Source organism: Drosophila albomicans, chromosome 2R (assembly GCF_009650485.2).
Source record: "Drosophila albomicans strain 15112-1751.03 chromosome 2R, ASM965048v2, whole genome shotgun sequence".
NCBI lineage: Eukaryota > Metazoa > Arthropoda > Insecta > Diptera > Drosophilidae > Drosophila > Drosophila albomicans.
Window position 1 is genome coordinate 16,905,059 of NC_047631.2, and position 24,546 is coordinate 16,929,604.

At 40.6% G+C, this 24,546-nt stretch overlaps 2 protein-coding genes across 3 annotated transcripts in view; one reads left to right on the forward strand and one right to left on the reverse strand.

The window, feature by feature from the left end:
- The window catches only part of LOC117576729 (probable muscarinic acetylcholine receptor gar-1), a 108,680-nt gene that overhangs the window by 16,722 nt on the left and 67,412 nt on the right, over positions 1–24,546 (reverse strand). The window contains exon 1 of one of the 2 annotated variants that reach the window (XM_034261750.2): positions 17,093–17,426. The exons of the other annotated variant lie outside the window; for it this stretch is intronic. The gene's annotated coding sequence lies outside the window, so the exon portion shown is untranslated. Of the gene's footprint in view, positions 1–17,092; positions 17,427–24,546 lie in introns of those variants that run through there. 2 annotated transcript variants of the gene reach the window in all.
- LOC117573463 (uncharacterized) lies at positions 1,549–8,372 on the forward strand. Its single transcript, XM_034256688.2, has 4 exons — positions 1,549–1,748; positions 1,925–2,375; positions 2,428–3,185; positions 8,246–8,372. The coding sequence occupies exons 1-4, from the start codon at positions 1,549–1,551 to the stop codon at positions 8,370–8,372; spliced, it is 1,536 nt and encodes a 511-aa protein (XP_034112579.2).

Below are 24,546 nucleotides of genomic sequence, written 5' to 3' on the forward strand. Positions count from 1 at the left end.
ACAGCGAACTGTACACAATGTAAGTGGGCAATCACAGTTAACCAAGTGTAATTACTGGCCAACAGGCGAAGGCATTCCGCAGACTTTTGAGGCTTGGGTGATTTAAATGGTACACAACTACAACTACAACTACTTTTATGATGTTATGGCACTAGCATTACGTTTCTAGACTCGTACTGTTTTTGTTGAGTAGTTTTCCATGTTAGACATTTTCATGGCTTTCAGTTGCAGTCATTTTCTGTGATTCGAATCGGGCCTTTTGTTTGGCTTTTCAATTTTGATGCCAAACGAACTTTAAAGGATTTGCTGTTGCAACATGCAAACGATTCTGTAATTTTCCAGCAACCAAACAGCACAATTTCTGTTCGCTGTGGGAAAATGGTTTTTCATTTGTGTGGCTGCATTTTGATTCCCAGCGTTGAAGCAAAAATCTTTTATTGTTTTTTTTTCCTTGCCGTTGTTCGCCCCCAATGTGAATGGGGGCGTATTGCAATGCATAAATTATGCAGAAAATTCTGTTCTTTATTAAAATCGCAGCGTCGTAACCAAAACGATACGTTCATATAATCGACCAGAGACTGAAGAAATCAATACGTATTTAAAAGCAGTATTGCCACAGAATACTCGTACATATCAAATAAAACATGTGGATAATATAGAGACTTTCTACAAGTTGCATTCAATCAATATGAATACTATGAAATACTGTTGAATTGTGAATTGACTGCCCTCGATAATAGATTTTACAGGGTAATCAAACTATAACAAATTACTGCTCTATTGTGAGATACTCTCTAACCATTTTCAATAAAAGTCAATCATTCTACTTACAATATACCAATTGCGATATTAGACTTATAATACCAAAAAATACTAAAATATACCAACGGTAATTTTTGGTATATTGAGATCTCGGTATTCCGATGGAGAAACTGACAGGCGGTTGATCAAGAAGTTGCCTCCAACTGCCAACACACAAACACTTCCAATAAGCACAAAGTTGTAACATAACATTTCCAATAAGCACAAAGTTGTAATACTTTTCAACCTTATGGATAGCTGGTATAAAACTAGGCCTATCTAGTGTACAAATTAATAAAATATTATAGCTCAAAATTAACGGAAGCATAGATTGTTCGGTATTGAAGTTGTCAGCAGCGTAATCAATGACAAGTTCCGGGAAAAATTGGGTATTTTCATTACCGAAAATGTTGCTGATAAGCTATATCATATCGTTGTATTATCATTAAAGTTGCAATGGCCGGGTATAAGCAGTCTGGTTTGGTTCGTTGGCGACTGAGCATTATGAATTCGCCATTGAGTTTAAGGGGCTTTAAATCTCTTGGTCTCTGTTGTTTCGGCATGTTCATTTTCATTTGTGTTGCATACCGAAATGTTAGCTCGAAATTATATTACACAGAAATAAGCAGAGTTGTTGATAAGACTAGTGATCAAAGACTTGCCACAATAAATAACTCTTTACCCTTTTATTACGTGGAGAGCAGTCGATGCAAGATTCCATATATTGATCCATTTGCGGCGGATGTAATGGAGATATACAAGCCGCAAGTGTTTGAGAAGTGCAGCAATGAATCGGATCTGGTCCGACCTATATACGATGTGAACAGTGGACATTATGTGCTGCATATCAACAACAGCGTCGTGTCACAAATGCTCAATTCCAGTGAAATACAATTCAAGTGCTACTATCAAGAAATTAAACACAATGATAGAGAGGTGCCACCTATGTAAGAGTCTAGTGTATAATCTTATTTTTTTTTTTTTTAGCATTCTAATAATTTAATTGTATTTTCTTCTATACATTACATGATAAATATCGTAAAATATTGATCTATTTAATTTTGTTTAGCATAATAATATTTAAATTTATTTTCTTCCATACATTACATGATTTCCCCTAAAGCAATCTTTTTAAATTGATGTCGCCTGTGTATTTTGAAGATGGATTTCAAGTACCGCTTTCAGTGCACGCCATGTTATTGAATTGCTACAAGTTAGGAAATGAATCGAGCATACTACAAGTCGATGGATACGCTTTGGTTCAGAATTTGCCTGCAGCAGTAGCAGAAGGTCCTGCGGGACCACCAAAGGGAAAAAAACCAAAGTTAGTAACACCAGTGCCTCCAATAGGAGCCGGACCTCAAGCACCTGATATGGACGAGGACGAATTGGCCGAACTTTTAGGATTTGCTGGAACTGACGAGACTCCGGCAAAGAGTTCAGAACGGCGAAAAGCTAGTGTCATAATGTTTGGCATTGACACAATGTCCAGTGTGAATGTTAGACGCATGATGCCTAACACATTCAAGTTTCTCAACCAGCCCGGTTGGTACGAGATGCAGGGGTACAATAAAGTAAGTTAACACTCTTTAAATGCTACAGACTTGGTTAGTAAACCTATGATAGGTGGCGGATAACACCTTTCCCAATTTATTGGCAGTGCTCAGCGGTTATTCGACGATGACGGCAAAGCAGAAGGTCTGCAATATTGATGTCAAAGGATGCTTAGACAAGTTTCCTTTCATTTGGAAATATTTGAAGAAAGCTGGTTATTTGACAGCTTATGCAGAAGATGCAAGCTACATAAACACATTTACACTGAGGAGACCGGGATTTGAACGAGCTCCCACAGATTATTATCATCTGCTCTTTATGCAGGCATTTGAAAGAAAATTGCAAAGTTGGAAATGTGCGAATTGCACAATGGATTATTGCTATGGCAGACGTTTGCAGAGTAGCTACGTCTATGATTACATGAAAGAATATGCAAGGCGATATGTGGCCAAGCGACCTATTTGGGGACTCTTCTGGTCGAGCAGCTTTACACACGATGACTTCTTGTTGGCATCTAAGATGGACAACTATGTACTGCAGTACTTTAAGGACTTTGAGGCAGATGGAGTGTTGGCTGAAAACATTGTGATCTTTTTCTCCGATCATGGTTCCCGCTTTGGAGAATTAAGGAGTTTAAGCAGCGGCTTCTTAGAGTCACGTCTGCCCATGTTGTTCATATATTTGCCACCTTGGTTTCGAGCTCAATACCCAGAATATGCAGCGGCTTTGGAGCTTAATCGTAATCGCCTGACATCGAATTACGATTTACACAATACCCTGAAGCATATTATAGAACTCGGTGCTGCGCCAAATGCGACTTCATTGCCAAGGTCAGCGAGTTGTGCCACATGTCAGTCGCTCTTTTATCCCATCAAAGAGCAACGATCTTGTGCAGATGCCGCGATTCCCGATCACTTTTGCACCTGCGAGCCATACAAGTCCATCAAATACAAGTGGACAGATCGTATGACAGAGCTTGTGGTTGAGCACATTAACGAATATCTATGGGCCAAAAATCTTGGCAATTTATGCGCGAATCTCACTTTAAAGTATGTAGAAAATGCGAAGGTTAAAATTGGTCTTGACATGGAATTTCCCAAACCAGCATCCGAAATGAAGAAGGCTCAGTATCAGATTACATTTATAGTGAAAGAAAATGATGCGAGATTTTTTGCAACAGTTGTTTATAATAATGTACTCGATGTTGTGGACGTAGATGTCGAGACAATAAATCGTTTAAATAGCTATAGTAAAGACTCATTCTGCGTTGAAGACAGAATGGCTCAATTATTCTGCATCTGCCAAAATACAGTTGCCAATTTGATACATTACTTCTACGATAAAAAATGATAAAGAGAAAAAAGTAACCTAAGCGTATTAGAAAATAGAGTGCGAAGAAATCACACATATGTTAACTGAATTTGTACACTTGCTGATTGATAAATCAGAAATCAGAAAATCCGACTTAAGTCGAAAAGAAGATTCGCTTCTTTTTATCCCCAGCTCGTTAAATATTGGCACACATGTCCTACGTAATAAATATCTCTGGAATTAAGGTCCAAACCACAGCAGAATTTGTTGTTGTATTTTTTTTCTTTTTTGCTTGCCATCCTTATATTTTGTGCTGTCAACGCATTATGTAATTATTTATGAAATTATGAGAAATGGCGCAACGCGTTTTAGCCACGTTTTTTTTTTTGCTGAGCCTTCTGAGAACGTGTTGTGGCACATTTAATGGTTGTCCTTGCAACATTAGCGGGCACGAGTGATGATATACAAATAGTAGCGGGGCTGTTGACAAAGCGCTGACAACATACACACAGACATAAGAGACAGGACATGGACGTGGCTGGCACGTGAGTTGCCCCAGTGCATCGTTAAAGATTTATTTTGAAATTCCAATGGGTTACCAGAGAACAACGCGCCAAGCGTCGCCGCATCGCGTAATTGTGCACTTTAAATTGTAGACTGGAGCGGAGGGCGGAGCGGGGATGGAGCTGTTGTCTTGCCGTCAGTTTTGCTTACTTTTATGGTAATAATTTCAGTCAACGGAAACGGAAATGTAAAAACGTGTTGCCAGGAAGTCATAATTCAGCTTAGACAAACGACAGATAGCCGACAGACGGGGCAAGAAGGGAGGAGGATGGAGGACGGAGCGTGGAACGTGGAACGAGGCAGACCGCAACACATGCAATGCTTTGTCAGCTGTTGTTGTTGTGATTGCTGCTGCTTGTTGCTGTTGCTGTTGCTGAAGGACTACATCGCATTAATGTGGTTTTACAACATGCCGAGGCATAAAAATGAGAAATTGCTGCCACACATGCGGCAACTCACGCTGTGTTCTTGTCTGTCTGTGTGTTGTAAGTTAAATCACAGCTCTCGGGGTGGCAGGCAACAATATAGTCGAAATTAGCGCAAAATGAATAATAAATGTGGCCCTAATAAAATGCAAAACAAAAGCGCGCGAGCCACAGCCAACAGCAAAAGCAACAGTAAACACAGCTCAAAGTTCAAAGCGTTGCCCAAAAGGTCAGCCAAGTGTCCGCTGCCCAAGCAGATGGAGATTTATGTTTAATTAAATGCCACTACACAGAGAGACGGCATAAAGTTTTTATAGTTGTCGATTTCCGGAAATGTAGCAAAGTTCTCTTCATACCCAAAATAAATAACAAGTAAAAATATGCTAGATGAGTGTGCTTCAATGTTCAAAAATGATGTACGCAACTTTCAAGTGTTTTATCACGTATACGTACGAGTATTCATAGACAGACCGACTTGTTTTTTTTGCACTTGAGTTCACAACACTAGCGTTGATTGCTATGAAAAATATGCAAACTATGCATATAATGAGGGTGGGACAAAAATATGCATATGTTGTAGAATGCGAAAGTTGTCACAAATACGTTTCAAACGAAAACAAAAATTGAAATTAATAAGCATAAAGTAAATAAAGAGCTGACTTCACAACTGAATAATAAAATTGTGTTAAATTCAAAATGAATTAAGTAAATATTTGCAAATAATAGTGCAGACTTTCTCTTGCTCTATAAAACGAGCACGTTGCCAGCAAGAAATATTATGATTATAATGTTGGCTGCTTGAAAATGATTTCTGGGATTGTGATGCATGTTTAATAAATAATTAAATTACTTTGCTTAATGCTTATCGCTGACTTGGGTACGTCTGCGCTTCCCTTTGTGTGGATGCTGAGTTATGAACCATAAAGAACTTGCAACTTTTTGTTGTTGTTGTTTGTGTGGGGCACACTCTGTGGTTCATTGTATAAAGCATAGTCGAAACGACGACGCTTTATGCGCGGCTCAAGCATTAATCCCTAGCTGTGTTTTGCAGCTGCCACAAATACCGAAATCTTTCAACAAGCATGGGGCAAATCTTTTAAAGTCACAGCGTGCCACAGCCGCCTCCATTCAGGGAGTAGGAAAAAAGAGAAGATGCTTGGTGTTGGTTGCCACTGTTGATGATGATGATGCTAGCGCTGCGACTGCTGCTGCTGGCTGGCAATTATCACAACATCGTGTCGCAGTCATCGTCCTTGCTATTCCCCACTAACAATAATACCCCAGCCGAAGGAACAGTGTTCAACAAAATGCTGCAGCCAATCAGACAAACAGACCGTTGCGCCCCACAACGCCCATTTTTAATGTTCGCAACTTGACAGCGGGGTCTGAGACTGTGTGTGTGTGTGTTGTGGGTCTGTTTCTTGGTCTGCGTTTTGCCTCGTGGGTCCGCCTTGGGAGGGGGATGTATTGGTATTGGAATGTGCTGTGCAACTGCTTGAATTGTCTTGTACATATTTACACTGGGCAACAACAGTAAATTGACATAAAAACCAAATTGTCCATAAAAATGTATTTCCCTTTAGCCAGCAAAGATCTCCCCTAACATGTTTTCCTTCCTTCTGTTCATTTTTTTCTCTGTGCTGTGCCTTACCGCTTATCGATAAAGTTCAACGTCTGGGACTGCAAACAGTTAGCGTGTGGCAAAAGAAGGAGAAGAGCAGCAGCAGCAGCAGCTAGCCATTGGCAGCACTTCGCTGCCAGAATTAGTTTTCTGCGCCAAGCCAAGCCCCCAATGGACTAACCCAACTCCGCTTCCGTCAACAATTTAATCAGTTCATCGCCATTGCCGCAAATCCTTAGCTAAAGGCTTTCTGTAACATTTTATTTGATTCGTTTTTTTTTTTTTTTGTCGCTTGTCGCTTGTTTATTTGTGCAGACCCTTTGGGCTTTATGTTTCGTAGATATTCGCACAAAATAACTTGGTTTTAGTTGACTTTTATTGATTGCCAGCTACAGGAAATTAAAAGGCAAACCTTCTAGTCAAGCCGAGTAAGCATATTATACAAAGTAATTTTCCCCCTAAAGTCTAATGCTAATGCTTAGACAATAATTGAGGCAATTGTTGTAAATCTATTTACTAATAGGCAAACACATTTTCTGTGCGCCACTTTAGGGGCCAAAATTCCAGCCGCAATATTGATTTATACTGCTATGCAATTATTACTAATAATTATACAAGTAAAATAGAGTGAGAGAGTGTCTCTATTTATCTTCATTAGCTTGTTCATAAGAGATAACTACAGCACAGCGATAATTGAAACGTATCGAATGCAAAAACAGATGCCACATCAGCTGCCACTTGTTTTCGCTTGAAACATCCTTTTTTTGTGGTTTTTAATGCTCTTCTGTGTGTGTGTCCCTTATCAACCACCCTCGCATCGACAACGAGAAGAGATGCAAAGACTTGGGGACACGTTCACAGAGGCAAACACCAACACCGACACCAACACCGACACATACGCACATTGACTTTGAATGAGTTTTTAATAACATTGTCAGCGTCAGCTCGTGCGATGACCACAACCGCGACCTCCAGGGATCTGGGATATGGGAGTTGACTCTCCGCCGCTCACACACACTCACACACACGTTAGAGGCCGACCAGGGGGACCAACAAGAACAAAACAATATCATAGTGTGTGTGTTATGTGTGAGTTGGCTATTTTTGTTTGTTTATGCCACGCCAGGCGCACATGTAAGCACGGACCTGGCCAATGTTTGCTTAACGCCTCGCGTTGTGCTTTCCCAGTCCACCATCCGCTTTTGTCCAACTTATTGAAAATGTCGCGTATGCGTCCAACCGGGCTTATAGTAGCCTGTTGTGATTTTATTGTCGCTGCGACAGCAGTAAAAGCAAAACAGGCGCAAAAACTCAAACAAGCTGAGCCAACTTTCATGTTACACAAAATGCGCGTTGATAATAGGCGTGATATGATATCAACTGTATATAGTCTGTTGTGACAGCTGCAACCTGCGACAACAATTTATGAGTACTTTCAGTGGCTGTGCCAAATTAGTAGTTTCATACATGAGACGAATTCAAAAGCCAGGCTGTGGCCCTTGGGCTCGAGCTCAACACTTTGGCTTATTCATGTTTGCATGTGAATTCATCATTCAGTGGCATGCAGGATGTGCTCAGACTGACTGCAGATAAAGGCTACGTGTGTGTATGTAAAAAAAAAAAAAAAAAAAAACAAAAGCAAGCAAAGAAAGTGAAAAAAGGAATAAAGTAAGGCAAACAAAAGAAAGGCTGCCAAAAACAAATAATCCGTTTGCTGCTTCAGCATGTGCTACTGGTGTTGATGTTGATATTTGTGCTCGTCGTGTTGCTGTTTGTGTTTTTCTTTCTTTCTTTCCTTCACGCACACATAGAGAATGTTGCAGGCTCCTCTTATCTGCTCTCGCTGACTGGCTGACTGACTGGCTGACTGCCTGACTGGCTGCTGCATTCGCTTTTTGTCTGTTTACTTGCTGTTGCCATCAACCAGCCGCAACATGTTGAGCTGCAAAGTAATATGTTATAACAAAAGGCCAAGCACGGACGCAGCACTGATTGTGGCAGACACAGAGGCCGAGACTAAGAAGAAGAGGGAGGCGGAGACGGAGACGTTGACAGTGCGTCAGTTGTTGCTGCTAGTCAAGCAGCAAGAGGCTTAAAAACTCATTGACACGTTCAACGTTGCAACACTTTTCGTTTCTCTAAGCCATTTCTTTGGCACGTTGTCTAACAGTCTCTTCTCTCTCTCTGTCCCTCTTTTTCTCCATCTTTGCCCCTCTCTGTCTTTCGGTTGCCTACTTGCGTTTGCTTTTCTTGGCTCTCTGTTTTTACGCTCGGACTAATGTCAATACACGTAGCTGTTGGCTTTTTGCACTCTACCATGTTACATGTCGTGTCGTATACGTAATATTTTTATATCTACCATGAACATGTAGCAAAATCTTGTATTCAATTCAGACGCAACAGTGCGTATGAGTAATTTTGAATGCGCGTTTAATTGCATTCGCAATTGCAATTTGCTAGTCCAACCAAATCACAATTCTAATTTGCATACAAGCACAATAACAACAAATATCAAATAATATTAATAATTCAATTAACACTTCCACATCAACTAATGGACTCATGTGACTCACTCATTCACTCTGCATATGCATTGCATGTACATATGGATGTATATATGTGTGGATGTACAGTCTGAGCAAAGTTCAAACAATTGCATTGTCCAATTTTATGGTATTCAAATCCTCTTACGAATGCGAGAGTATATATTTTATACATTTTCCATTTTATGGCAACAAAAGCCCAAGGGCTATGCAGGGCAGATTGCTAGACTGACAAACTTGCAGACACCTGTGTGTTGTGTGTGCGACTCGCTGCAAAGCTCTTGACAAAAGAAAATAGTTGAAATATTTTATAGAATAAAAGTCTTACAGCTTTGCTTTTGTCAGCTCAAAAAGCAATCACATGAAAGCATTTTCTCTACGTTTTTCATTTTTCATTTCATTTTTGCTATTTTGGTGTAAATAGATGGCATTTTATGAATAATTATTAAATGTATAGATGATGTCTGTTGTTTTGGCGGGTCAGTTCTTTAATGCATATAAATTATGAAAAACCCATAATCAATTTGTCCGTCTTGTTGTATACTAATCTATATGAAAATTCGAAAATTGCTTGTGACACGCAACCAAAGCAATAAAATGTCAGCCTTTGGAGGTCATTTCCAGGCAGGTGCAGCACCCAAGTTCCATGTTCTGGTTAACATCAAAAAAGCAAAAAACAAACAACTTTGCCAAACATCACAACTTTAAGGAGCAGGATAAGCAGAAATTAATGCCCCGTTCGATTTGTTACATTAATCTCGGCGCCTCATTCAATTTCAGGCTCGAGTTACCTTTGCTTATTTTAGCTGGTAGCGGCTACAATTGCCATTGCTGTTGCAATTAAGTTACGGCCAATCATTCATTAGGCCAAAGTCGAAGCACTCATTAAAGTTTTGTAATCGCAACACAACTTTCTAATGCCACAAAAGCCAAGCAAATGTCGCTTTTAATTATGTGCCTTGCCAGGGATTGAGCAGCGCTGTGGAAGGCAGTCTATACGTCAGTCAGTCAGTTAGTCCCGCCAGTCCTTCCCTCTGTCCGTCCATCAGGTAGCCATTTAGCACCTCGACGCACGTCAGATTGTGTATGTGGCACGAACCGCGGCCCAGCCCCAAGCTGGCCACACCCAATGTCAATGCAAAGACTGAATGGCGCGCTGGGGCGCGCTCAAGGCTACCGCCAAATGGTTTTCACTAACCAGCCAAGCGACTGACTGACTGACTAACTGACTGGCCGACTCACTGATTGAGTGACTGGCTGACTGATCGACAGTAGCTAGCTGTGGTTGAGCTGGCGCCAGCGTATTTTTAAAACGACCTTCGTGTAAATCAAATGCAAAGTTTTCCTGCAGCCAGCGATACGCGTTTGCGTCTCATTAAAGGTCAAAGCCGATTTTGCGGCACCTTCTGTCTCGAGTATTATGCTGCCCCATTTGGTTGTGGATTGCTAGCTCTTGTTCTAGTTGCTGTTGCTGTTCTTTTTTGCTTTCTTTTTTTTGTTTTGTTTTTATTGTTGTTGTTGTTGTTGCGCTATTGTGCGCTCAATAAACATAATTAGCATTTTGGCACTCGACGTGGCCGGGCAACTAATGAATGAATGTGCTGAAACGTGCTCCACACGTATTTCATATGCAAAGTGAGCTGCTACAGTTTATTAAAAATGCAAAAAGAGCTTAACTATTTGGTTGTAAAGCTGACAGCCAGGTTAGTCGAAAGTCTGCAGGGCAAATAAATAAACAGACGCACCGACGCCGCACAACACCGCACCGCATCGCATCGCACCGCACACACAACAGCAACACTTCAGCAACATGCATACAAGTGTCACTTGTGTGTAGCACACACTCCACACTCTCAACTTGCCAACACTTGCAAATTGCCAAGTGAACAAGCACATGGCATCAACACATGGCGTATACGTATTATGTCCTTTCTATGGCGCACACTACGGCAGTTACTGTTCCTGCTCCAGCTGCTGTTCTTGCTGCTCTGGCTGCTCTTGCTGCTCCTGCTGATGTTGCTGTCGTTTGCCAGGCACAGGCTCTGTGCGTCTGTGGCCGCACCGCAGTGTGTAATTAAATATTTTACAGGCAATCTACATTCTTGAGATAAACTCAACTTTATATGTGGCTGCCAACAACAGCAACAGCAGCAGCAGCAGCAGCCACAAACGGCAAGGACAATGGGGAAAAGATGCGAAAATTGTATGCCCAAACAAACACAACGAAATCATAATGCAACACAACGAAATTTGCATACGCTAAGACTGTATAATTACCCAAGAGCTGCGTTAATTCGTTATAATTTCAAGACGATGAAATCAGAAATTGCTCAGTAATTTATTCTATGCTAAAAGTGTTGCCTACTTTCAGGCTCGCACATTAATTCAACTAAATATTAGGCGGTTTATTTGCCGCGCTTAAGAGTAGGCAACAAAAAAGAATAAAATGAGTGATATAAAATGTGTCGCAAACTTTGTGTACCAGTCATGAGATAGCTGGGTAGAGTATAAAAAAGGACAACACTATAAAATGTCAGATTAATTTTTGCAGCTCACACTCAAACAAACACACACACACAACCGCATACGCGCACACACTGATACAGGGTAATGTCTAAACCTGCTGTTGCCATTGCGCTTAGGCTGCAATATTTTGAGGGCCCATTTGACCCCCACAACTTCCACTCACACACGCATATAACATATATGTGTGTATAGACATGGACACTCAAGGGAGGCTTGTTGCTCATATTTTTGAATTTGCTCGTCTTTTGTGGAATTTGGATTAGTGCCATTTGACTTTTTAGAGATACAAATGTAGCATGAAAAGATAATCGGCTTGCTGGGTAGCCAAAAACATGGACATTCTGTGGCCTGGTCAGTGCCAGCTAACCAGCCAGGCAGCTAGCTTGCTTGCCTGTTTGCCTGACTGCCTGCTTGCCTGCGTTTGAGTTGCCACATTCTAACGGATTTCGAATGCTGTTTTGAGGCTTTTGCGGCTACTCCATTGGGGTTCGGTCTGTGCCGCTGCCCGTTGCCTATGCTAGGATTGGTGTCCGTGCTGGTGTTGGTGTTAGTGGCAAAGGCTGCTCAAATTGGATTCTGTTGTTGTCTTCCACTTGGTTGCGGTGCGAGGCCATGCCACATGCGTGTTGGTGTTGCTCCTGTGTGTGTGTGTGTGTTTGGCATGTGTGTAATACCAGCTTGTTAAACACATGCACGCGTGTTTGTAATTGCGCTTTGAGTTTGTAATTTGGTGAATTGAAACTGTCAGCAGTAAAACTTTGTGCAGCTTTCATAATGCGAACATTTGATGGCAATATCAACTAGAATGTGCCAAGTTATTTAAATATTCTCTTCGCTACAGCTCCGTCTACAGCTGTGTCCACCCTTTTGCACGTTTTCCGCATTGCGCTCACGGCAGCAATTGGAATTTTTTATATTGCACTTTAATTAACAATTAAGAAGAAATTCAATTTGCCAAGCGTTTTATTTGCATTTTATTAGAATTTTAATAGTCATTTGTTTTCGCTTTCGCTGTCGCTTTACCCTAAGCTTTTAGCGTTCTTTTTTTATTTTTCAAATTTAATTAAAACTGCATTTGCATTGAAATTGGCCGCGCCTTTATGTATCCAACTAATTAATAAGTTATGCCGTCGGCTCAGGCAAACCTCAGTCTTCAAAGGGACAGCACACGTCTCTGCCATGGCAACCGGAACCAGAAGAGACTGGCACTGAGCCCGCATCAGAGTTAGAGCTTGGGCTTTCGCGAGAAGGATTGACCAAAAGGTTTTTTTTTTTTGGCTATTAAGTGGGTCGAGGCAAAGCGGCCAACAACCATCAAGCCAACATACATTCTGGCCACTTGTGTTGGCCTAATTGGCTGCCCAAGTGAAGGATGTACACAGAGTCGAGAGTTGCAACGTTGGCATTGCCTTAATTTTGTGCAGCTGAAAACGCTTTGCAAAAGAAATGATTTCATTTAAACTGCCATTTGAATGCACTGCATAATGCCAGTTAAATCTATTTAGACGATTTACCCATCTTCAAAGTGTTTTCATTATGGCATACACCAACAACAACAGCAACAACAGAAAATGCTGACATTGATATTGGCTTACCTATTCTACCTCAAGCGAAAGGATAACGTCTTTCCAGCTGACGCGCGACTGAGTCAATGTCAAAGGGAACGTGTTGCTCACTCATTCAAATACACACGTGCACACTCACCACACACTCACGCACACACACATACAGAGTCGCGAGTGCTGTGCATTAAAACTACAAAAGTAAAAACGGAAACGGATATGTAGAAGCGTGTTTCAGCTGAAAGCCATAATTTTGCATTAGCAACGGCAGCAACCAGCAGCAGCAGCAGCAAACACAATCTGCGAACAGCATACTAGCTTTTATGTTAGCCACATTTCACTGAAAATGTACGCGAACGTGATACAAATTTACATGCAACACAGGCAGCAACAAAAAAAAAAAAAAAATGAATAAATGAGCTCACGTGGAAGCCGATTTATATACACTTTGCCTTGGGCACTGACAAATTGTCATTGAAGAAGAGCCGACGAAAAGAAGATACCTAAACGAAGACCATATCACACTGCCTTTACATTCAAGATTCTGCTGAGTAATCGGATCATAGAGATTCAAACATAATCAATCAAAAAATAGCAACCATGACTAATATAAGTATTTTGTTACATTTTGTTAAATTTATGAGGGTTTCAATGTAAGGGAATAATCCATTTACAGATTAGTAAACATTGTACACAATAATTGAGTTTACATTTATTTTCCTTATAATTATTTAACAATCTAGTAAAGACAGCATTGCAATGTAAGCAAATAGTAAACATTATACAACTTTTGAGTTTCAATTTCTTTTCATTATAATTATTTAACAACCTTGTAATGAGAGCATTTCAAGTTCGCCTCGAGTGGTATTAATTAATATATATTTTTTTTTATTTTACATTGTGCTCTTGTCAAGCAAGTCTAAAATTTCGCTGTTATGCGATTTGATTAAATTGTACACATAACGCATGAGTTGTCAGCGAACGTAACTGATGACTGACGACAACTGAATGACGCAGAGTTGGAGAGAGCGTGGTTGGCGGACGCGAGAAGTGTGAAATCTGAGTTTGGTGCGCATAATTGGAAAAATCTTGTCCAGCTTCAGCTTCAGTTTCTGTTTTTATTTTTTTGTTCACATCCATTCGCATCGAGCTTCGCAGCCTTGGCGCTGGCGCTATATAATTAGTTTTGCACTAACTGGGGCGTAAAAAAACACACGCAGACACCGCGCCCTGATCGAAGCATTGCCTGGACGAAAATCATTAAAAATATTTGCCTGCACGCGCTGAGCCTCGTCATCCAATCAACCACCCTACCAGAAAGCCAGAGAGAAGCATGAAGAAAACACAGAGCACGAAAAAAAAAAAAAAAAAAAAAACTGCCACAACCGAAGAGAAAAACCCAATTTGGGGCACAAAAATTGTTGCTTACTTGGCAAAGATGTTTATCACACAGCGCCCGGTTGGGCCGCCATTGAAAGCAGGACAGGCACGGATCGAGTAAAACGGGAAGGGGAAGAGGCAGCAGAGGGCGCGGCTAGTGGCTGCTGTGGCAACTGTGGACGTCGTTGCGGTTGCCAGTGTAAATATTTTGGCATTTTTGCGCTCGCGTTTGGGCTTTCTTTTGGATTAGTTTCGTTTATTTCATCATTTGCGCCTCGCACTAAACGCATTCAGTTTCAGGCCATCTCTCTGGCTTTGCTCTCTTTCTCTGTGTGTGTCTGTCTGTGTCTCGTGTTGGCCATTTTTTTTTTTGCGGTCTGCTGTTGGGGCATACGAATTTAATCAGGCCGCTGGGGACTGTAAAGCCCCGCCTCTTGCTCGATGCCGACAAAAGCATAGATGTACTCGTAGTACCTTCATTGTGACCCCGACCCCTACCAGAAAACAACTACCCCTAACATACGAAAATTTCCTTAAGCGAAATGCTAAAAATGTTGCCCAAGATGATGACTATGACGATGTCGATGACTAGCCTTGCCCCGCACGATGCAGCAACGCCTCAATTGCCCTCGAATGGCAGTTGGCCTCATCGTCGCGTCGCTCGCTGTTGGATTTCCTTTTGCGCTTGTCGTGTCGAGCTGTTTCTCTTAATACCCTGCAGTTGTGTAGCGCATAAGTAGGGTAGCGTTCGACTTTACCCAAAGCAGCTAAGAAACTTGGAGATGCAATTAATGATTTTTCTTTGTTCAACAGTTAAGTTTTGCTTACATGGCATCTCGATTTTTCTTTTATATTTCTGAAAATTGTAGCTGCAATTTTGAATTGAATAATATTTAAAAGATGATGAGTTTAGCTATGAGGCTATTCAACTTTGTTAAGCGCAATGCAAGGGTATTTTTGTGTTAAGCCATCTCAGCTAAAAACATTCATACTGTTTCTCGTTTCTCGCTTCTCGTTTTTTTTTTATTTTTATTACACGTTATACAAGTGTGTGAAGTAGTAATTTAAGTGTGGGGCGTTGACACGCCCACCAGCGGCATTTGGTGTGCATTAAATGCTGTCATCAGTTGGCCCCGGAGGCGTATACGTACTCCATTGATTTTTGGCATGCCTTTAAAGCACATAAGCATTTCTTTCCATCGAAATCATTTCGGTTTCATTTGATTTCATGGAATTTCTGCAACATTGAGTGACATGCGCCTCAATAGCTATGACTGTGGATCCTCCATACACATACATACATATATAGCATATAGCATAGTAGTCTCTTCTCTACAATTGAGCCAGTCAAAAGCATGCGAAGCGCACAGCACGACATGCTTCTTGCCACAATGAAGCAATGGACACGGAGAGTCTGCTGTGGGGAGGAAGGGAGATAGGATGGCACATTGCTTATTGCTTTTCAGTTTTTCAGATGGCCACAGGTGAAGCTCACAGCGGTCAAGCACTTTGATAACTTTTCCAGATAGTTGGTCTGCGGCAATTGGCCAGCATATTGAACAACTTGGCCCACAATCATGTTAAATTCAACACACTTTAAAGAAGTGGAAAAAGAAATGCTGGGCAGCATTTTGGGGAATTTAAAATGCGGAATGCATTTTCAATGCATGCATTTAATAAAATATTTCATTTACATAAATTCCACAACAAACAAAAACAAAATATTTTGTGGAATAATTTGAATAGTGATAGTATGTGTAACTCATTATGTATAAAAATATTTGCTTTTTCATCAATATTTTGTAGCCATTGGAATTTTAATACAAATATATAAATACGTATGCGTAATATGCATAAAAGATACAATATATGTACATACATATTTGTACATAGTTAGACATTTTTTTAGACATCTTTAACGTTCTATTTGAGAAAAAATCTGAAGTGAGAAATATATTTCATAGCTCCAATCTCGCTGAAAATTTAATTAGAATACAGATAGGCGCTTATGTAACAACTCAAAATATGTATTAATGTTCAAAACTTCAATATTGGCTTTTAAAGCAGAAATAGCATAAACTAATTATGCAAGGATAATAACTTTTTTTGCCATCTTTAACATAGTATTCGAGAGAAAGTTTTTAAGTGGAAAATCTATATGTATTTATATAAAAAGCATAATATGCAAAAATTTATAACATTTACTATGTCTATTAAGAATTCTGAAGCATTTAGAACCACTTTCCTCATCACATCACCATTGAATATATACACATAGTTAAGAACTTTCTTTCGCCATCTTTAAAACACTAGTTGAGAGAAAGTGTTTAAGGGGAAAAATCTATTTCAGAGCACCGTTTGCTTGCCACATATTTTATTTATAAGCCGTTAGTTCGAATTTCAATTTTAGATGCGGCAATTTACTCGCTTCATGCATCCTGGTTGAGTTCCAGTTACGGCTTTAATCCTAGAGCGAACGGCATCGCAGCATGACAGGAGGAGGCTGCTGCGTCTACTTCCTTTTGCTGTGCTCGTTTGCACTTATTTTTAGCATATTTTTCTAGGCAGATGTACCTCAACTGGCACCTGTCTAGCTGAGCGTCTGTGTGGCAGCCAGTGTTTGGCTTGTGCCCTCAAATCGATAACACACTTCACGTATCGTAACATATCCTGTTTGATTGATCTAATTTAATGCCAAGATTGATGGCGCAATCACAGTGCTCGGTATTGTCTCTATCTGAATGTGTGTGTCAGTGTGTATGTGTGTTGGCAAATAATATTAATAAATGTTGATTGCAAACTTACATGTACAACGTAGCCAGCTGCAGCAACAGTTGCCCTCGACGCAGGCGCCACGGCCATTAACAACAAATCGCCAATCGACAAAATAAACAACAATTGCCACAGACTGTTTGTGAAACGTTCAATTGCACTTGAAAAATTTCAAAGTTTCCCAAAAACGCAACTAGCACACTTTTGCCACAATAGAAGTTTGATTTTCAAATCTCTGATTTCCGTTATGTGGAACACACAACGCGAGACACACTGAGAAATTTGCTGTCCACTGCCGAGCAACGCGACTGAGCAGCCCAACGGACGAACGTGGACTGTGCCTTAGTCAGTCGACAACGTTGCCTATTAACCAGCCAGGCTCCAACTGTCGGAGCAACTGTTGGTCGTCCTCGAATATCGTATACGATAAAGCGTTCAACGCTCGACGCTCGTCACTCGGCCATGGCCACGAATCGCAGTTATGGTTGCGTCGCATCTTCGTGTTACTGTTGCGGCATGTTCTTCGTGCCACCAGCCAACAGCTACCATTGAGCTCAGCAACAGCTTTGCAACAATCGGCAGCGGCGACGATGCCGTCGCGTCGCGTCAGTGTCGGCAGCTGTTAAACTATGTTTCTTTTTTTTTATTTTTCGTTTCGTCGTTGATTTTTTAGTTTTTCATGTGCTTGCATTTCAATGACAAATTGTTGCATCTGCAAGGAGCTACTACCTGCCACAAAGTGTACCTGTGTGTCGGTGTGTGAGTGTGTTGGGGTAGGTGTGCACGTCAGGGCCGTTTATGTGCAAGCTTGAATCAATATTCCGTTTACAGTTGCAATTTCATTTTGTATTGCTCCGTTCTGTTCTGTTCTGTTGTGTTGTGTGTTGTGTGTGTTTGTTCTCTCAAAATTGTTTTGAGTGATTTTGCCTGTTTGTTTTCATTTTTCATAGCATACTTTTTTGGGCCTTAGCGCCACTTAGCATAGCATGTGCTCAGCATAAAGTTTGATCCATGATCTGGTATGTCGAACATTTATGGCTTGAGTGCTTTTTGCTCTAACTACGTACAGCATATGAACTTTGCTTTATTTTTTTTTGCCAGTGCGTTCGTTCATATATAAATTCATATTTGAATTTTTTGGTATCTTTCGCAATTTTGTTTACCTTTTGCAAAGTGTAGCACAAAAATTTATACGAGCACATCAGTCTAGTTGGAGTTTCATATCATGCGCTGGTATTTGATAAGAACATTTTTTTGTCGAATTAAAAATGTAAGCCAATATTTGTCGAAGGACTAAGTTAAACATACTCGCTGTAACACTAAATGCTCTGCGGATATTTATCACACTAATAAAACTAAGCTCTTTTAAGCTCTAGTTCGGTTGATCGGGGATCAAGTTGTTTCGCACAAATTACACACGCCCATTGTAAATCGAAGTTCGCACACACTTACAGACAAAAACACAACAATAAACAATATATTTCATGAAAATGGCAAACAAAGCATTTAAATTTATTACACAACAACAAGAAAAATAAAGGCAATAGCAATAGCATAAGCAGACAACAACGACAACAACAACAGCAAGAATTGAGCAACTGATAGCAGAAAGTTTAATGGGAAATGTAAATGTAACGCCATTGTATGACATACGACAATAAAATGAAATGAAACAATAGAATAAAACGAAGCCGATGCTGATGACGATGGCGCTCGATCTGAGTCTGAGGTTGAGGCTGATGTTGCCTATGCCTGATGCTGCTGCCGTTGCTGTGGGGCCAGGACCAGGCCAAGATTCCTGCACAGGTTGTTGGCTCCTGCAGTGCCATTGGCTTTGCCATACTTTCTTTTCTTTTTATTTGCTGTTATTTTTCTGCGGCCGTGGCCATATTTTACAGTAACAGCCACAGACACAGCGACAACGAAAAACATGAGCAACGTGCGAGATACATAAATGCGAAGCTGAAAATGAAAGAGTCTAACAATGTGGCACAACTGCTGTTTGCATAGCATCTCTCCCCCGTTCTCTTCCCTCTTCTCTGCCTCATCTCTGGCCATCACCCTTGCCATTGGTCTGGGCAGCATTTCTATTTCAGTTACCGTTGCTGTTACTAGTACAGCGTAACGTTGAAGCCATCGCTGCGTTATGCAGTCAGAGAGTCAGATATTTCATTACGTCTCGCTCGATATGTCATGCTACAGCTTCAACTACCGTTGTGTGTGTGTGTATTTTGCTGTGGCAGTATCTGTGTGTGTGCCATAATTCAATTTCAGCCCCAACATTGCCCTCTTGCCTGTTTGCATTGACTCCTCTGCATGTGTTTGTCTGTGTGTGTACATAAGGCATTGATATGTGCCCTATAGGGCTTTATGGATCCTATGCGTGTGACTGAAAAGTTTAACGACGCATAAACAAACATGGCCAAAGCATAGCATACAGCACAGCACATCACTAAAGCCATTGTCATTTTTACCGCCTGTTATCATTTCAGCTGAATGACACCAAAATATAAATATCTCAGATTAAACTGTATTCACTTTGCTTTACGAGTTCTCGCATCGACTGTGAAAACTACCACATTGTTAAATTTTAAATATGTTACCGAACTAAATTGTTTTAGTGTGTTGGTTATAAGCTGCGTATTTTATAAAATTATAACTTCTGAATAACTAAATGACAAAATGATTTGCTTGTAAATAATGATTTATTTAATTATTCTATTAATTTTCGTTCTGGTTTAATAATATAGTACATTTTGCTTCCCTGTCAATATTTATTTTATTTTATTCGACTCATTATAAGAAGCTACTCATTAAGCTACAATATTTGCTCACACTTGCTGTGCATCATAATTGTCTGTTAAGCGCTTTATTACATTTAATGAAAGCATAAATAGCTTTGCCAGATAAGCATCTTAACTGACTGCTTGCTGTAACATCAGCTTCACACACACATCTTTTACTCTCTCCTTCTCTCGCTTTCTCCTGTGACGTCTGTCGTCGCTAAACGCACTCGAAATTGCTCTATAAATCGATTAGCGTTGTGTATGGCACCCAATTCCCACTTCCCAATTGCCATATGGGGTTCGCCGTGTGTAATTTCCAAAGCAATTAACCTGCGCGTCGCTAGCACATATTGCCCCAAGTTGCAGCAACATCCTTCATGCACATGCCGAAGCGAATGCCAACATCGGCGCCTGTTGCTTGCCGGCTTCTATCCACTCCGTGTGTGTGTGTGTATGTGATTGTGTTTGTGTGTGAGTGTGAGTGTGTTTGGCAACGAATTGAATGGCCACTAAACGTAGTAAACTAATTTGGCAACTCAATCAACAGACTCGCTTCTTACCAATTCTCTATGCCATGTCTTGGCCATTATTTGTCGCACTTGTTGTTAATTGGATTTTGTTGTTTTGGCACTTGTCGCTGACGGTTGTCCTTGCTCTTGTTCTCTAGCTGTTGTTGCTGTTGCTGTTGCTAGCACCCATCATGATTATTTAAATGTCCAAATTGCTTGTTCGTTGGCTGACTCCTGATGTTGCGTATACGCGCCGTGTCGTCTGCCTCAGCAACGGCCTTGTTAATGCTAATGAGGCGATTGTATGGCCTGAAAGGGCAAGCTTTTGTTTCAGATTTCAATTGAATTTCAGTTAAATAGTCGTTAGGCTCGTTATATATCGCGCTCTCCATACTCCATAAATAACTTTGTTAAGTCACTTAAATGGCAATCAATGTCGGCCCACGGGCACATAAGAACGAGTACCCACTGTACATATGTATGTGTGAGTGTGAGTGTGAGTACTTGCCTCATCTGCCCTATGCGTTCGCAATTTTGTGCATTTAAGCGGCAAATAATGGTAGAGTTTCCGTCGGTGTTTGTTCTGCCTTGTTCCCTGTGTGCTACGAGCACAAATTGAATTAAAATCGATGCACACACAAAGACACACACTGCCAATTGCTTTTTATATTTTTATTTTATTCCTTTTAATTGACTTTGCTGCCGCATGTGCTGGATTAAGTGGATCGTTTTTAATTTGAAATACAAAAACAAAAACGCAAAAAAAAGTACTAGGAAACTCAAGCTGTCAGTTACACGTTAGCGAACAGTGGAGCACATTGAGTTACATCTATGAACTGCAGTACGAGAATTATGTAAACATTTGTGTTTGCCCACTGTAGGATGGCAAGCTACAATTGAAATTGAATGCCAATTTTATTGGCATGCAACTAGTTGGCCTGTCAATGCAGCACCGAGATATAATATTTCAGCTTGCTTCAAGCTCAAATTGCAACCAGCAAAGCGGCACAAGGAAACGTTCCATGCTTTTGGCAAATATGTATTTATCCCTTCCCAGTGTCACTTTCGCTTTTCTTTTTTTTTATGCTACAGTGTTACAGCGCCTGTGGCACGTGCTGGCTATGGTGGTCCTAGGCAATGGCAAAAGAAGCGCACAAAATGTGGACATGCATCATGCGCATCAACAGCAGCAGCAGCGAGTTGTCGCTGTCGCCGTTGTCATGATGAAAATATAATTAAAGTTTATGACAGTTATCTTTTGCCAACAATGAATGACACTTTGTGAGTCGCCGTCTCGCTTCTACTCTCGCTTCCACTCTCTCTCTCTCTCAATCTCTTCCTCTGTGTCTCTTCCAGCTGCTCTGGCTATTGCTTTGTGGGTGATTAATGGCAAGCACATCGGGCCACAAGAATTCCAACAGCTGCCACCAGAATAAATGGTCAGGCAGATTGAGCTGCACAGATCGATTTGGCATGCTGCTCTCTCCTTACGATTAGTCAAAGCTATAGCGAATCGTATATATATAATTTGGCCACAAATGACTGTTAATTAATCCCCTTGAATTAGTCAACTAAACTGATAGATAAATCAATTCGTGTTACCGCAAACATTATTTATCAATTTGCATAGAGTTTCGAGTCTGGCTGCACAAAGCCAAAATCATTTCCGTATAATTAGTGGAAATTGTGGCAAGTCGCCTGGAATGTGTTAGATGAATAAATTAAAATCGAAAATGCAACTGCAGCCAAGTTTGCAAGAATTACAATTTTCGGCAATGGTTTTCAGTTGCCATTTTCAATTCACACACACAAACACAGAGACTCTATGGTAAAGTTGAAGCTGGAGTTGTATTTGCCCAGCTCGAGTTGAGAGCGAGTTCATTAAACAATCTCTTGCAAATTGGACTAGTCAGAGGAGTAATTAGAGCTGGCAGGTGAGCCACAGCTTCGCACGGTGTGTTGAGGCTGCAAAGCTGTCGCTGCTGCTGCTGCTGTTGCACTTGCCACTTGCCACATGCCACATTTCCCATTAATTGCGTACCGTTACGGCGCTTTGATAAATGCAATGGACGGATTACAGCGCCAGCAGAGCCAACACAGGTGTCTGGTGGCTTCACTGTTGCATCTGTTGCAACCCAGGTTGCAATGGCAGCCACTGAGCCGAGCTGGCTTATAAGTATGTGCAATGCGTGTGTCCTTGCCAACATGTCTTTGCCCGTCCGACACCAACTCAAGCTGCAAAGTTTACCGGGGCCACAGTTAATCTTGCCGCCAGCTGGCAAGTGGCGTTGAGTGCACAAAATAACACTTTCCCATAGCCATGACAACGAATTATCCTAAGATATAGATCTCCCACACGCATAAAGGGAGTCGATTTCCCAAGAGTATTTCACAAAAGAACGCCAACAAAATAAATTAAATAAAAGAGTTTTAGAAAATTTTGAGAAATTTATAAAACCAATTTCTAAAAGTCGAGAGAAAAAGTATGCAACTCACACACTCTACTCATATTTTGTTTGTTATTATAAGCCTTGGCAAATTGGATTAACACTGAAAATTATATTAAATGTGGCAACGTGAGCAGCTTTAAGTGCAACACTTTTGGCCAAGTTGCATAAAATAATTTCATTAAAGCCAGCAGGCAAATGAACTCGAACACACTGACACACACTGCGTATACTCAATGCGCGTGGCTTCAGTCTCTCTGTGTGAGTGTGTGTGTGTGTGGCTGTGTGTTGTCACAACGCTTTGACTTGCTTTGCCATAGGCCTTGACAAGAAAATCCTTTTACACCATATTGAGTTTCGCTGTTGTTGTTGTTGCTGCTGCTACTGCTGCTGTTATTATTGTGGTTGCTGTCTGTGGTTTTTGTTGTTGTCTTGTTCATGGCGCACACTCATTACAGTTGCAAATCATTTGCGGCCGCAATTAGGTTTAAAGATTTATGAGGGCAGCAGCAAAAAAAAAAAAAAAAACAAGTGTTGACCAAAATAATAAAGTTTGCAAACAGTAAACTTTCTATTCCCAGGTCAATACATTTTCGAAATATGATTATGCTATTATGCATAAAAAGGTTTACCTGATTTTGACTAAAAGAAAAATGAAAAAAAATAAAACAGATTAAGCTCATTTAAATCAAAATATGTATATATAAATGAACATAATTTGTAATTAAGCCCAAAGACCTACATTCAATTAATTGCAAACTTTAGAAAAAATTGTAATATTGAAATAGCATTTTAAAAGTGAATAATAAACAGTTGATATGTGTCCAGTAGTTAAGCGGATTACTGAAAGTTGTTGTCACTGATATTTAAACATGCAAACAATCGAATCAGACTCAACTCAAGCGGTAGCAGAATCAAAGTAAAATGGATCTCGCAAAAAAAAAAAAAGAAGAGAAAGAAGAGAAAGAGAAAAACAAGCTTCATGTTTTTTGTTGTTGAACTGGGAAACCCAAGCAAATTCCCAGAGGTCAAACTACTTTTGCTGAAACTGTCATCCGCAACTGACAAACTGAGTGAAATGTTTACGACAAGCGCAAAAAAGTTGTTGATGCTGTTGGCGTTGCAACAAACATTGGCTAAAATACACATACACACTTCCATATTGTAATTCCTATTTAAATGGTCGAAATGTGGGCGTGTCCATTGACCATATGGGGAAGTGGGTGTTGAAGTGGGTGTGTGTGTGCTCGCACAAAACCAAAATCAGAAGAGCTCTTCAATCTGCTTTTGTACGCTGTCAGCGGATGCATAAAGTTTTGTTTGGCACACGGGGCGTATGCGTAACAAGCACTTTTAGCCCGAGCAATTTAAGGACACTTGATGATCCATTTGGCTGCCAGCCCGTGGGCACACACATACATACATATAAACACTAATACACACGCACACACACACACAAAAGACTGCTACTCGCAGCATTGTCATTTTGCCAATTCAATTAACACAACAAGTTAAAAACTCGACAAGCGAGAATGTCCAAAAACCAGGGACCACGCTTTACAGACGACGCTGGAGTGGGCAGATGTTTAATGGCACATTAAATTTTATGTGGCGCCAAACGAGAGCTGTGCCACGATTAACTCCACTTGCTATACAAATGCTAATTTCGTCGGATATGCATTTTAAGTGGATTAAATCTAATTAAAACTACAACTACAACTATGCCTTAAATTGCATTTAAATTA